At 41.1% G+C, this 15,596-nt stretch overlaps 1 protein-coding gene across 5 annotated transcripts in view; it reads left to right on the forward strand.

The window, feature by feature from the left end:
* The first annotated feature begins 519 nt into the window (after positions 1-519).
* Positions 520-15,596, forward strand: part of LOC119882063 (deleted in malignant brain tumors 1 protein-like) — a 227,202-nt gene continuing 212,125 nt past the window's right edge. For 4 of the 5 annotated variants that reach the window (XM_038692111.1, XM_038692081.1, XM_038692086.1 and 1 more), the window contains exons 1-3: positions 520-643; positions 869-904; positions 1,586-1,900. In XM_038692111.1, the coding sequence (XP_038548039.1) occupies positions 592-643; positions 869-904; positions 1,586-1,900 (403 nt within the window). In that variant the 5' untranslated portion in view covers positions 520-591. The remainder of the gene's footprint in view (positions 644-868; positions 905-1,585; positions 1,901-15,596) is intronic. The other variant, XM_038692099.1, reaches the window with a different exon arrangement.

Below are 15,596 nucleotides of genomic sequence, written 5' to 3' on the forward strand. Positions count from 1 at the left end.
TCTGATTGGTGTGTGATCAATTTTGACTCCTTGTGTTTCCACCTGGGTAGCTGTGTGCTCATTGAGCTCAACCTGTGCTGATTGAGTGAACAATATTGAATGTCAGTGTTTTCTCAATGACCACATGGTGCAGGCAATGAGAAATGAAGTGTGCTTTTTGAAAAACCCAGTTATGGTTTTGCTTTCGCTCACTTTCACTTCTTGCAGACTCGTGTGCCTCATAAAATCAGATACAGTTGGAAAAATACCAGTGAATACTTTATTATTCTGAAAACAATTAGATTACATAATGCATAAAAATAGATTACATTTAGAGAGATAATAGCTTAGTGCAGTGCATTAGTTTACACACAAAATGGAAACATATATGGAGGAGGTAAAGCAGTTTTTTGGAACTTTGTGTTTATCAACAACAATTTCAATATCCATAACTAGTGATAGATGTGGTACTTCAGTGCTGCAGCTTTTGGTTGAAAAAAACACCAGAAACAGGAAGTGTTTCAGGAAGGACAAGCTGTGTGAAATGTTTCTGTGCACCGCAGTTTTTAGTTAATCTGTGCTGGTACTGATAACTGACACAGAGCAGCTGTCATGTCAGCTATGGGGAGCATACAGCAGAGAAACCTACGCTATTTGGCCCTTGGTAAGACAGACTTTCCAAATTTTTATTTGAAAAGCAGCTTTTTTGTACAGCAGGGTTGTTGTATTGTATAGAACAGAAGTCTCTTAAGGCCAATTTTTCCATTTAAAAAACTTCCTATCATTAAAAGAAACACGGGAATCTAAAACAGAAACAAGGAAAACTTTCATTTCTGCACTTTTCAGTTTACTGAATGTAATGAGCCATGTCATTTCTTCTGTTCCACAGTCTTTTTCCTCCTGACTGCTTCTTCACCTGCTGCAGGTCAGTTCATTCTCCTGTGTCATGCGTACAGTAATGTTAGTTTGCTGTTTACTTTATTTTTTATCAGATCTGGGAGTAACACGTTACAAAAGTAATACAATTACAATAATGTATTGCTTTTTGGTGTAAAGCGGTAATATAACATGCATTACTTAAAAAAAACGGTAATATTATAACCGTCACAATCTCAGTAGCGCGTGTTACAACGCACCCGAAATTAAGTGGTGTTTTGTTTTTATAGTAATTCACCAACACCAAGAAACATTTGGGCAGTAGAAAAACAAATCCATAAGTAAAAGAGTAACGTTATTTCCTGTTGCTGGAATCCGATGGTCGGCAGGATTCAAACTACAGCAGCTCCCCTGAAATTTCTGTAGGCTGTGTGTCTGTGCTTTAACAAATAACTTTCATGATCAGAGAGGCTGCTGTCAGTTCATCCTGACTGATCCTGATCCACATATGCAGGCACATCTTACTATGAGCATAATGCACCAATTAAAAAGCAGTGAAAGTTACTCAAAAGTAATGTAAAGCATTACATTTCATAGAAAGTAATATTGTACTCTAATTAATTATTCTCAATTGACAGTAACTAGTAATCTATAATGTATTACATTTGGAAAGGACTTGTCTAGCACTGGTCTTTAAAATACTCTCTGTTATGTCTTACATGCAATGAAGGTGTTCGGATCAGACTAGCTGGGTCCGGGTCTACTCAGTGCTCTGGGAGAGTTGAAATCTATCACAACAACACCTGGGGAACAGTCTGTGATAACAGCTGGGACTTAAATGATGCTGAGGTGGTGTGCAGACAGCTGGACTGTGGTGCAGCACTGAGTGCCACTCAGTCGGCCCGCTTTGGTCAAGGAACCGGTCAAATCTGGCTTGATGATGTGGGCTGTTCAGGAAGTGAAAGGTCTCTAACTGAGTGTCGGCATGGAGGATTTGGGACACACAACTGTAACCATGGTGAGGATGCTGGTGTCATCTGTTCAGGTGAGAAAACGTTTCAGATAAAGTATTTTGAATAAATGTATCCTTTTCTGTGTATTTTAGCAGCTCTGTCACTGAGTCATTGTGGTGTGAAATGTAACACTGTTCAGATGCAGCACTATATGAGCTTCTAACCACACCCTGCAGAATGCTTTTAGAATTGAAGAGCAGAATAACAAGTGGGAAATGTTGCTCAATACAGTAAATGAAACTGTAATGTAGGTGATGAAGTTCATCGAGTGTTTGATCTACTGTGAAAAGTGTTTTATATTTCTCACAGTCTGTATGGGTGATGCAAAGTATAATGAATCATAACCTTTGCCAAATTTGTCTTACAGTAAAGATTTCTGTCATGACTAAATGACAAACAAACACATGTTCTATCCAGCACTGATTTGACTTCTGTGTTCTGAGACTAGGTGTTCAGATCAGACTAACTGGGTCCGGGTCTACTCGGTGCTCTGGAAGAGTTGAAATCTATCACAACAACACCTGGGGAACAGTCTGTGATGACAGCTGGGACTTAAATGATGCTGAGGTGGTGTGCAGGGAGCTGGACTGTGGTGGAGCACTGAGTGCCACTAACTTAGCCCACTTTGGTCAAGGAACCGGTCATATCTGGCTCGATGATGTGGTCTGTTCAGGAAGTGAAAGGTCTCTGACTCAGTGTCAGCATGGAGGATTTGGGTCACATAACTGTAACCATGGTGAGGATGCTGGAGTGGTCTGTTCAGGTGAGCAAGATTTTGTAAATATGTCTCTTATATGTAGCTATTCATAAGTAAAGCAGTAATACTACCATTACTTCTACTAATACTAACAACAACAGTAGCCTAATTGGCAGTAAAACCTTGCCTTGTCTGAGACTGTATGTTACAAAAAAACATTTCAGAGTTATTTCTAATTTGCTGATTTTTCCCCCCTCTGGTTTGGGGTGTGGGATTAAAAGAAAGGGGCGCAGTGTTGTGATTCACCGTATAACTTCTCTCTTTGTGTCCGTATGCCAGTTCCCTCTTTCCACGCTCTCTCTCTCTGTAACATTACAGTTTTTCTCAATGGCTTAAACACATTTCTTGAAATTATGCCCCTTTTTCTCGAAACTCTAAACACAAATCCACAACTTCTCACTCAATCCCCCAAACGTCCTATTTTCAGGTCAAAATTAAGCTCTCCTCTCAAAACCATTCAATTTTGCTGAAAAAACAAACTTTGGCTTCAGAAACACAGTGGAACACAGTCTGACACACTGGTGAGAGAAATTCAAAACAATACTACAAAAACTGGTTGTTAGTAATGTTGCTTATGGTTCTCCCCTTCAGAAACCTTTTCACATGATGAACAGAAAAGAAACAACAAATGTAAACATTTGCACACATTTTTTATTCCTTAGTGTGCTGTACAGTTCAACACACCTAACAACTAATTATTCTGCCCCAGCGTCCTGTCTTTGGTCTGAGACAGGCCAGAGACTCTTGTTGTCCACCTCGTCCTCCTATCCCATCTCCTCCTCCAACACTTACTGTTCCTCTTGCTTCACCTCTTCCTCCTCTCCAAACTGCTCTTCCTCCTTCTCTTCTTCTTCCTCTTCCTCCTCTCTCATGTCCTAGACCTTTCTCTTCTGATTTCTCTGGATCCATTGTTCCAAACTGGATGAACTGACTCTGCTGATTGGTGTGTTATCAATTTTGACTCTTTGTGTTTCCACCTGGGTAGCTGTGTGCTAATCGAGCTCAGCCTGTGCTGATTTGGTGAACAATATTGAATGTCATTGTTTTCTCAATGACCACATGGTGCAGGCAATGAGAAATGGAGGTATTTGTGTGTAGAGTTTAGAGAAATGGGTGTGCTTTTTGGAAAATGGAGTTGTGGTTTTGAAATTTTAGTTTAATAGACTGGTTATAGTGTTCAAGCTATTGAGAAAAACTGTAATTTAATTTCCATCTGTAACAGAGATGCTTGGTCACCAAAGCCAGGCAGTGTCTGACCTGCGCCCAACCCAGGTGTCTATGTGCATCAGTTTGCACCTGCCTGCAACAGTGTTTCTGTGCAGTGTGTCGTGTCTCTTAACTCTTTCTATTCATGCTTTCACTTTTATGACCAGACATCCGAGATCAAAACTGGGAACGTAATCCCTGAAAAGGGGGAAAAAACGGGGACATTTCCAGTTTGACTATCATTTTTTTTCTATTTTAAACTAATACTATTACTTCTATTCAGAGTTTTTTTCTGTATTTAGCCAGGGACAGGCAGCCAAAAACGGGGACACTCCCTGAAGCCAGGGACATCTGGTCACCCTATGATCCCACACTATAAATATGATAGAGAAGCAGAAACAGATGAGAGTAAGAAGAATGAGCACGGGTGGCCGGGTGAACACCGGCCGGTGCAGTAAACATAGCCTAGCTAGCTGGCTACGATTTCAGTACAGTAATATCAAAGATCCTTGCTCCTTCTCAACTCTCTGGTAATATTCTATTCACAAAATACAACCAATAGTACAGTAATGTTAAATCTTACTTATCGTAATCCCCTGAGCTCTGTTTGCGATGGTCTGCCGATTTGAGCATGAATATGCTGCACAGTGCTCTGGCATCTTGCTTTCTTCAGCTGCGCAACTGGGAGTATGACCGGTTCCATAGGGCGTCTACCTCTATATATGTTTATGCTCTGAAGTGCTACTCCTTCAGTCAGAATCTGTAAAAGGGAACAAAGCCAAAATGGAAAGGAGAATCATATACATATTTATCATAATTACAATAACAGAATAATATTATAAATTCTCAAATCTTTAAACCTATTAGATAAACCAAGACGTAATGAGTTTTTAGAGTGGATCATTCATTCAAGTTTCGCATTATACTGCCTTACTACTACATGCTTATTGAAAAAAGACAGGCAGGGTCAAATATCTAAACAAATACATTTAATATTTTTATTGTTGTGTTATTTTTTCAGAGAGCCTCTCAAAGCCCAGCATCTCCATGAATCCTGCTGGTGAGGTTACCTGGGGTCAGGACGTCAGCATCACTTGTTCCATCTCAATACAGGTTCATTTAGACGGAACATTCCTCCTGCAGCAGACCTCAGGCTCATTCAGAAAGACCCAAACATCAAGTACCAACTCTGCTACCTTCATTATACCTAAAGTGAACTTTGATAACGAAGGATCGTACCAGTGTCAGTATCAGACAAGTGTTTCAAGACGAGACTTCAGCTCCCCTTTAAGTGACTCTGTCAGACTCTCTGTTACTGGTAAGACACTTAAATACATAAATTAAATACAGCAATTGACCCAGAAAAGTGTACAGTAACAGGGTTGGGAGGATTACTTTAAAAATGTAATCCGGTACAATTACTAATTATTTACTTATAACATAATCCAAGTACCACAAAATAAAAGTAATGTAATCTGATTACTTTTAGTTACTTTTGGATTACTTCATATGCAAATGAAGACAAGTGAAGATGCGTTGTCTGCTTAGTGTGACATAGAATAACAAAATCTTCCGTTCCCAAAATCCACATTTAAATGTTTTTCTATGATATGCTTTGCACTATGTCTGGCCCATCAATGACAAAAACGTTGTTTTAGAGGTATTCTTGATGATATTTAAGAATTTGTCATTTGGACAACCATTTTAAAATGTTGATGACTCACTCTGCACTTGTTGTATTAATTTAGCGTCCAGTGAAAAGATTTCTCAATATAAAGCTGCTGAAGCATCGTGTTTCACGGACCGGGCGCCATTGAATGCTGTACAAAAATAACTTTTTCACTGATTTTGGTGAAACTCGATCATATTTGATGGAGAAATATTAGAAAAATTTAGAAAATATATTCTAATTTTCTCTCTGGTGTCCCCCGGCTGCTCTGCCTCAACTCTGTGATTCACAGAGTTTCCTGATGGACAGAGAGCTTTAACTTGTTGCTGAAGTTAGTTTCTTGATTTCTTAAACACATTTCTTGAAATTATGCTTCTTTTTCTAGAAACTCTAAACCTCAGACATGACACACAAGCCCTCAGAAACACACACACTGCAACACGGGCTGACACACTGGTGAGAGAGATTCAAAGCAATACTACAAAAACTGGTTATTAGTAATAATGGTTCTCCCCCTCAGAAACCTTTTCACATGATGAACACAAAAGAAATAACAAATGTAAACATTTGCTCATGTTTTATTCCTTAGTGTGCTGAACAGTTCAACACACCCAACAACTACTTATTCAGCCCCAGCGTCCTGTCTTTGGTCTATGACAGGCCAGAGACTCTTGTTCTCCACCTACTCCTCCCTCCCTACTCCTACACCTGCCGGAGTAAAAAGTGTTATGCAGTGAAAAATTAGCTGCCTGCTCTCATTGGCTGGATATGGATGTTGAGTCGGCCGACTCCGCAGATATTTGGCATGCTGGATTTCTGGCAGACGTCGGCGATGTGTCAGAAATGTGTCGGGGAGTCGTTTTGATGCGTCGTTGAGTAGTTCACACGTAACAAATCGGGCTATAAATCGTGTAGTGTGACCTAGGCTTTACTCCTCTCCATACTGTGTCTCCTCCTCCTCTCTGGTGTCCTCTCTGTCTTCCTTCAGATTTCTCTGGATCCATTGTTCCTAAACTAAATGAACTGGCATTGGGCCTTTTATCTTTCTATTGAATCTTCTGATTGGTGTGTTATCAATTTTGACTGTTTGTGGTTCACCTGTGTGCTAATCGAGCTCAGCCTGTGCTGATTGAGTGAACAATATTGAATGTCAGTGTTTTCTCAATGACCACATGGTGCAGGCAATGAGAAATGAAGGGATTTGTGAGTAGAGTTTAGAGAAATGAGTGTGCTTAGCTCAGTTAGCTGTGCAGCCACTGGTCAGATTAGCTCTGCCCATACTGGGAGCTCGGAGCACCAGGGAGTGTTTGTGTTTACCACAGACTGTATGAAGGTGTTTACACCTTTACTCAAGCACTGGAGGTTTTCAGGCCAGGGGCGGGGGGGCCTGGCATGGAATGATGGCGGGGTGCAGCGCCGGCAATTCGCTCAGCAGTGAACACGGCATGAAAAGGACCAAACAGCCTCAAAGACCAACAGGGAATCCAGTACTGATATGATTTACTAGAGCTTCTTGATGGATATAGTTAGCCTTACTTTTTTTCTTAAATTTAACTGGAAAAGCTCATACGTACTGAGGTCATGTCCTCTGTATTGTTACCAGGATATTTAATCAACTCTTTCCAGTCTACAATCACATTATACAAGATTTTTTAGGCTGATTCTGATAATAATTACAGCCAGTAGGTCCTATTTTTGTGGAGGTGTAACAACCAGACCTCCGACCTAGTCCGACCCCACTGTAAGGGCTCCAAACAGGACAAACAAACAAACAAAGCCAGAGTCAGGGAGGCAGAAACAAAGGCTGAAAAGCAGAGCAAAGCAGGGAATGACTGGCGATGGGGCGGTATATGCACTGCAAGGCTGATTAGAAATAAGATGGGAAGCAAGAAGGGGTTACTGCAGGGCAGCATGGAGGGGCAGGATCTGTAATGTCAGGGAGAGTTAGTAAATGGCAGAATGAACTGGCTGAAGTCGTGACAGCGACTGTGTTTATCTTAAACTAAATCACATGCAAATGACACCTGTGTGCTACAAAATAAGCACACCATCTCTACACACACCAGACTGGTCCATTAAGCTCCATAATAACTGAACTTACTCTAAGAAATGGATGCTAAGATCTGTGTGGCGCTACGTTGACTACATGGCACAGGTCGCCTGCTGTGATACAAATGGCACCAAGTTCCAAGGGCAAATGCGTATATAGCGCCCCCTAGTGGTAGAAGTGTGATTTTTTCGCCTGAGGTACTTGCAGTGGTTTGGACCTACCCTATGAGTTTAGTGTCTGTAGCACTTACTGTCTAGGCTGCAGTATGAGTTTTAGCTGCGGAATAATAAAACGATTCCAATAGGGTTCCCAGCTCCACTGGTACTGGGAACCACGATGCCTTGCATTCACGGGTTCCCTGCCCACTCGGGCTTGGACCCCTAATAAGAATTATTATTATTATTATTATTATTATTATTAAAGTGCATTTTTAACCCTGTTACACATGGAGATGCCCACACACTCTGTGCACAGTTTGTTTTGAACGTTACACCAATCAATCAAATTCAGAAATTTAATATGCTACAGCAAATACATTTCTGGTACTGTAGATTCTTTAAAAAGAGCATTTACACCATCATGGTGGGAAATTTAAAAAAAGATCCAGTTAAATTTGGACAATAAATATATTTAAAGATTTTTGTTGTGTGGTCAAACATTTCTGTGGTGTGTTTTTTTACCCAGTGAGACTGCAGCCGCCCAGCATCTCCCTGACGTCTCCTAACAGAGGTTCAGAGGTCACCAGGGGTGACAGCTTTGTCTTCACCTGCTCCACTTCCTCCCACTATCCCACTGGTGTTTTCTTCCTCATCTTCTCTGGCTCCAACATCACTGACCCCAAGCCAGCAGTCAACCACTCAGCCTCCTTTAACTTCCCTGCTGCTGAGTACGAACACCAGGGCAACTACAGCTGTGTGTATGAAGTCACATGGTCTACACGGAAATACACTTCTCCCATGGCTGCACCTGTTAGTGTCGTCATCAAAAGTAAGTAGAATGGAGAATTTAAACTAACTGTTGCTATATTTTATGAACAATTCCACCAGACAAAACAAGTGCTGTGGTGCTACATCCATCCATCGTCTATAACAGCTTACCTGTGCAGGGTTGCGGGGGTGCCTATTCCAGCTGATACCGGGTGTGAGGCGGGATACAACCTGGAAAAGTAGCCAGTTTATCACATACAGACACACACACATTCACACCTCTAGGGGCAATTTAGAGTCACCAATTAATCTATGCATGTCTTTGGACTGCGGGAGGAAGCCGGAGCACCCAGAGAGAACCCACACAGACACGGGGGAGAACATGCCCACACAGAAAGGTCTGGGACAGGCTAGGCACTGCACCACCGGGACACCTTGCTGTGATGATACAGTGTAAGATAAAAAAAGAAACAAAGACAAGCAAACCACCCACACATACCACAGTGTAGTGTATCCGTTACATTTGTATCACATTTGACAACAACAACAATGAATGTGACTAAATATTACAAAACTAATGATGATCCAACTATTCATTTTGCATCAACTAGTATAAACAAATTAAGAAATACACTTCAATCGGAATCACAACTAGTACTGAATGGATTTGTGAAAATAGACTTGTCTTAAATGTAGCAAAAAGTATCTTGTTCAGGTCTAGACATGAGACTAATGGCAATAATCAGCTCTGCCAGGTTCAAGAGGTAAATTCTCTTGGCGTTACACTAGATGGACAGTTGACAAGATGGGAGAAACATATTGACAACATTGTTAAGAAAATGGGTAATGGAATATCAAGTATTAGAAGATATTCCCCTTTTCTTACCCCTGCCACTATAGTGCTGGTGACACAAGCATTAGTTTTAAACCACCTTGATTACTGTCCTCTAACAATAAATCTTTTATGTATGTTCTATTACTATTATTACTATTACTAGTGTTATTACTAATTTTGTTATGACATAGATATATAGGTATTGTGTTTTTATCCTAACGATTCCTCTTCTATTCTCCTTTTGTTAGTCTGTCCACATTTACTAGGGTTTAGGTCAGAGCTGTGAGATTGTTTTGGTGTTTTCCTCTCTTGTTGTTCTTCTCCTCTCCTGGAATGTTCATTCAAGGTTGAGAGAGGATCTCTGTTCCCCAAAACATAGAAACCTAGACTGTGTAAATGATTATGTATCCCTTTGCTCGGGGTCAGATGCCCGAAGCCGCCCTAGGTGGCAGGTCTCTGGACCAGCTGTCAATGTACTTGTTTACTTTTTGTACTGTTTATTCTCTTTTTGTTAATAAATTCTTCAAAGACAACGGTTGGTTGTTACTGAATTATTTGCTCAACCCCTCACCAGAAATATAATTTCCACGACATTCACCAGTCTGGTCAGGTGCAGCCAAAAAGGTTAAGCTACAAATAGCTCAAAATAAAACTGCAAGACCCACACTGGCCCGTCCATCGGATGTGAGGCTGAGTACGGACAGTGTGCATGCCAGTCTCTCGTGGCTTAAGCTGATGATACAATGTTGCCGTCAATGGTAATGAGTAAAGATAATTACCATAATCCCCTTCCCCCATCACTCCGCCACCCTCCCCGCACCACCACTAGCCCACCAGCAACATTGTCCAGCAACATTGCTCAAAAAGTTGCCCCGTGTATCATCAGCTTTAGAGAGGAAGAGGGGTTGGCATGCAACCTTATGAATTTCTGAGAAACCAACATACTTATAGTACTCGGCAGGCTACAAAGGGTTGTCTAGTTTTGAAAAAACCCAGGACTGATGCAGATCTGTATGTATAGAGCCATCAAAATATGGAATAACTTACCAATTTTCATTGCTGAAGCACCCAGTAAGGCTGGTTTTAAAAGGCTATTAAAAAACCATTTGAATAATAAATCCAACATTGATGAGCTTAGGTGAATGGTTTGTTGTATAATAGTGTGTATGTGTCCTGATGCTTTTTCCTTTGTCAGTAGCTTTACTTTTGTATAAGCATTGTAGGTATCGTTTTTAGATTCAGGTAGAACTTATATTTGTATGTTATGTTTGTTGTATTTTATGTCTTTTTTAATGTTTGTTGTATGTGAACCCCAGGAAGAGTAGCTGCCACATTAGTAGCAGCTAATGGGGATCCGAATAAACGAACAAATAAATAAGTAGACTGATTAGGCATGAGCCATGCAAATACTGAGGAGTCCTCACACGCTACAATCAGAACTCAATCAAAAATTCAAAAATCAAAAAATAAACTTATAATGCTGTACAAGTCCCTAAACTGCACTCTGCAGGTGCTGGAAAAATAGTTGATGTTATGCGATGATGATGACATAAGCAACATCATTCTTGGTCTAGGAAACAATATTTGTCTAAACAATCTCTTAGTAAGGTCTATTTAATAACTGTTTTAGAGCTGTTTGTATGAAACATGAGTTGTTGCATAAGCTTTGCCAATTAATGTTAAATTCTGCTTTGTTTCAGCCAGCTGTCCTTTTGTCTGTTGGAAGAGACAGTGTATTGTGTCTGTAAGAGTTTATATATTTGCATTGAGACTGTTTTTGGCTTTAATTAGGTCAGTTTTTTGTAGTGGAGGAGTGTGACTATCAAACATGCCAGTATCTATAGTATTTTTTATGCTTTTTTTTTTTCAGGTTTAGGTTTTCAGGTTGTTATTGATTTTTTGAAGAAAGTAGAACATCATAAACAAGCCATCACAGTATTTGGCCTTGACCGGCATGGCGTAGTGTTGTATTACTCGAGACCGGTCTTAAGACCACTTTTTGATGGTCTTGGTCTTGTCTCGGACTCCACTGCATTTGTACTCAGTCTTGTCTCGGTCTCGGACATTGAGGACTCGGGATTTTATTTCAAGACCAGTCAAGACCATAACTTTGGGAATATAAATAAATTGCATTGTCTGATTTATTTGTTAACATCCTAACTTTGATTTGATGTAAAGTGTATTGTTTCAAATCTTGTTTGTGTTTGTATGTGGATCTTTCAGATCAATCTGAGAAGTACCTATGATCTCGTTCCACATTTTAATGTGTGTCATTTAATGTGGGGAACTGGTCTTGATCTTGACTCTGTCTCGCCCTCCCTCGGTCGTGGTCTCTTTTAAAAACGTACACTGCTCAAAAAAAATAAAGGGAACACTAAAATAACACATCCTAGATCTGAATGAATGAAATAATCTCATTAAATATTCCTTTCTTTACATAGTTGAATGTGCTGACAACAAAATCACACAAAAATTATCAATGGAAATCCAATTTATCAACCCATGGAGGTCTGGATTTGGAGTCACACTCAAAATCAAAGTGGAAAACCACACTACAGGCCGATCCAACTTTGATGTAATGTCCTTAAAACAAGTCAAAATGAGGCTCAGTATGTGTGTGGCCTCCACGTGCCTGTATGACCTCCCTACAACGCCTGGGCATGCTCCTGATGAGGTGGCAGATGGTCTCCTGAGGGATCTCCTCCCAGACCTGGACAAAGCATCCGCCGACTCCTGGACAGTCTGTGGTGCAACGTGGCGTTGGTGGATGGAGCGAGACATGATGTCCCAGATGTGCTCAATTGGATTTAGGTCTGGGGAACGGGCGGGCCGGTCCATAGCATCAATGCCTTCCTCTTGCAGGAACTGCTGACACATTCCAGTCACATGAGGTCTGGCATTGTCTTGCATTAGGAGGAACCCAGGGCCAACCGCACCAGCATATGGTCTCACAAGGGATCTGAGGATCTCATCTCGGTACCTAATGGCAGTCAGGCTACCTCTGGCGAGCACATGGAGGGCTGTGCGGCCCCCCAAAGAAATGCCACCCCACACCATTACTGACCCACCGCCAAACCGGTCATGCTGGAGGATGTTGCAGGCAGCAGAACGTTCTCCACGGCGTCTCCAGACTCTGTCACGTCTGTCACATGTGCTCAGTGTGAACCTGCTTTCATCTGTGAAGAGCACAGGGCGCCAGTGGCGAATTTGCCAATCTTGTTTGTTCTCTGGCAAATGCCCAATGCCCAAACACCTGTGGACGTCGGGCCCTCATACCACCCTCATGGAGTGCACACTTGTGGCCTGTTGGAAGTCATGTTGAAGGGCTCTGGCAGTGCTCCTCCTGCTCCTCCTTGCACAAAGGTGGAGGTAGTGGTCCTGCTGCTGGGTTGTTGCCTGGCCTACGGCCTCCTCCACGTCTCCTGATGTACTGGCCTGTCTCCTGGTAGCGCCTCTATGCTCTGGACACTACGCTGACAGACACAGCAAACCTTCTTGCCACAGCTCGCATTGATGTGCCATCCTGGATGAGCTGCACTACCTGAGCCACATGTGTGGGTTGTAGACTCCGTCTCATGCTCCCACTAGAGTGAAAGCACCGCCAGCATTCAAAAGTGACCAAAACATCAGCCAGGAAGCATAGGAACTGAGAGTGGTCTGTGGTCACCACCTGCAGAACCACTCCTTTTAGGTGTGTCTTTCTAATTGCCTATAATTTCCACCTGTTGTCTATTCCATTTGCACAACAGCATGTGAAATTGATTGTCAATCAGTGTTGCTTCCTAAGTGGACAGTTTGATTTCACAGTAGTGTGATTGACTTGGAGTTACATTGTGTTGTATGAGTGTTCCCTTTATTTTTTTGATTGTATTTGGGTTGTGGTTAGATTTGACAGTGGAGAGTGATGATCAGGAGAGTAGAGCTCTGAATAGAAATATTTAAAAAATGTATTGTGATGCTGTATAATGTTAACAGAGGAAACCGCTCGATGTGATCATCATCTTTCAGTTAGTTTGCTATTTTATTGCCAGTTTTGTTTGAGTTCAAAATGTGGCTAATGGAGTTTCGATAGGTAGTGTTCTGTTTTGTTGTTGGTGGTGTTAATGGGATAGTAAGAGATTCTAAATACAGATTTGAACTCAACCACCAAGCAAACACACCCCTCCCTTTATTGCTCTCTCAGAAGCTCCGCCCCCAAATTCACAACCAAGCAGGTCTCCTGGGTGAAGCGAATAGGGAACTAACAAAAACTGCAATTAACGAGTGGCCACTTGAGGCTGGCTCTAAAAGGGAGTCAGTCTCCATTGACCCCTATCTTAAAATGCCCAACTTTACAACAGAATAAAATATATTTACAGCCTGCGATGGTTTTGATGTATATAGCTAATTTTTACCTTCATGACAACTGTGAGGGGGATAATTAAGTGTTGCATTATTAGGCCGTGTCCGCTTTGAGTGACAGCTGGCGCTGTAACTGCTAGCACTCTGCCTGCCATCTGTTAGCTCAACTAATACAGTCACAGAGCTCTGAAGCTCTGCCTGTTTGAGCCTTTTGGAGACTTCTTTAATGCAAATACCGGACGAATAATGGCAGGCTGTGCTGTTGTGCTGTAACACTCCACACATGACAGATTTATTTTTCAGTAAAGAACAAGGCACCACAACAAGGGGGAAATATAGTGATCTCCATAGGTTTAACTGAAACACATCACTTACCAGCAATGTCAGCTTCTTGTGTAATGTAATGTAGAGGGGGCTGATGGGCCTGCAGTGAAATAAAGAAATTACAGTTTTTGTTGGTTGCTTAAACACTATAACCAGGCTTTTAATCTAAAATTATAAAACCACATCTCCATTTTTCAAAAAGAACACCCTTTTTCCTTTGGTCATTTAGAAAGCACTGACATTCAATATTGTTCACTCAAGTCAGCTAAGGTTAAATGGTCAATTAGCACACAGCTACCCAGGTGGAAACACAAAGAGTCATAATTGATAACACACCAATCAGAACCTCCAATAGAAAGATAAAAAGGCCAGAGTCGGTTCATCCGATTTTGGAACAATGGATCCAGAGAAATCTGAAGTAGACATAGAGGACACCAGAGAGGAGGAAGAGGAGGGAGAAGACGAAGAGGAGGAACAGTATGGAGAGGAAGGAAGAGGAACAGTAGGAGTTGGAGGAGGAGAATCTCTCGTCCATCTTGTCGCAGACCAAAGACAGGATGCTTGTGCAGAATAATTTGTTGTTCGGTGTGTTGTACTGTACAGTACACTAAGGGCTAAAAAATGTGCAAATGTACAAATTATTATGTCTGAAGGCAAAGACGGTTGAGTTGAGACGTTCATTTTGACCTGAAAAGAGGAAGTTAGGAGAATTGGGTGAGAAGTTGTGGATTTGTGTTTAGAGTTTCAAGAAATATGTTTAAGCAATCGAGAAAAAATGTCATACCATTGGGGCTAAGGCTAATTCAAGACACCCCTAAAATGGCCCATACCATTTCCTAACATTGATATTAGTTTAACGTCTTGTCCGTATGCATCACTCGCTGCGGCAGCTGCTCAAGTCCAGCGCATCCAATGGAGATGCTGTAGGTTAATGTCAGTAGTTAACTATCTAGCTGCTTTAATACACTTAACTTTCCTACTTTCAGAGTTTTGTAATTGCCATTTCTTTTACTAAAAATGAGCTATCTGATGTTAGCTAGCTGAGAGCCTTTCATTTCATTATAACTATGTTCTTTCATATTTTATGTTATTGTCAGCTAACACTGGTGCATAGGCATGAGCAGTGAAATTGGGGATTCAATATAGAGTTTATTATTTCATTTGAAGTCTTTTGTGAATCCTTTCACAATAAACATGGCATTTGTTTTAACTCTGGAATTCCCCAAAATTCCCAAATTCCCAACAACAGTGTATGACTACTGCTTTATTGGATGCAGATTACATCATTCACAGTCAACATGAGCAAGAAGAAAGGAGACATTTGCTAAGAGTATTTGAAACTTGACACATGATGAGAATGATTAAAATTAGGAATTAGAGATGATAATGCAGACTGTATTTTATGATAGTGTCTTTAGTTCTGTATCAACACTGTGTGGGTTTGTTTTGAGAGGTCATTATGGTCTGCTGTTGTGTGTCTGACTTGCTGGCAGTTTTGCTCTAGAATACTTACATTCATGTGGTACGTATATTAGAAATCTACATAGTTGATTTCTCGCCTCAGAACTTCTCAGAAGTGGATGTAGTGATGAAATAGCATACATTGTAAAATAGAAAACA

Source organism: Micropterus salmoides, unplaced genomic scaffold (assembly GCF_014851395.1).
Source record: "Micropterus salmoides isolate LMB-PRFRI ecotype aquatic unplaced genomic scaffold, ASM1485139v1 Ms_hic_scaffold_10, whole genome shotgun sequence".
Taxonomy (NCBI): Eukaryota; Metazoa; Chordata; class Actinopteri; order Centrarchiformes; family Centrarchidae; genus Micropterus; species Micropterus salmoides.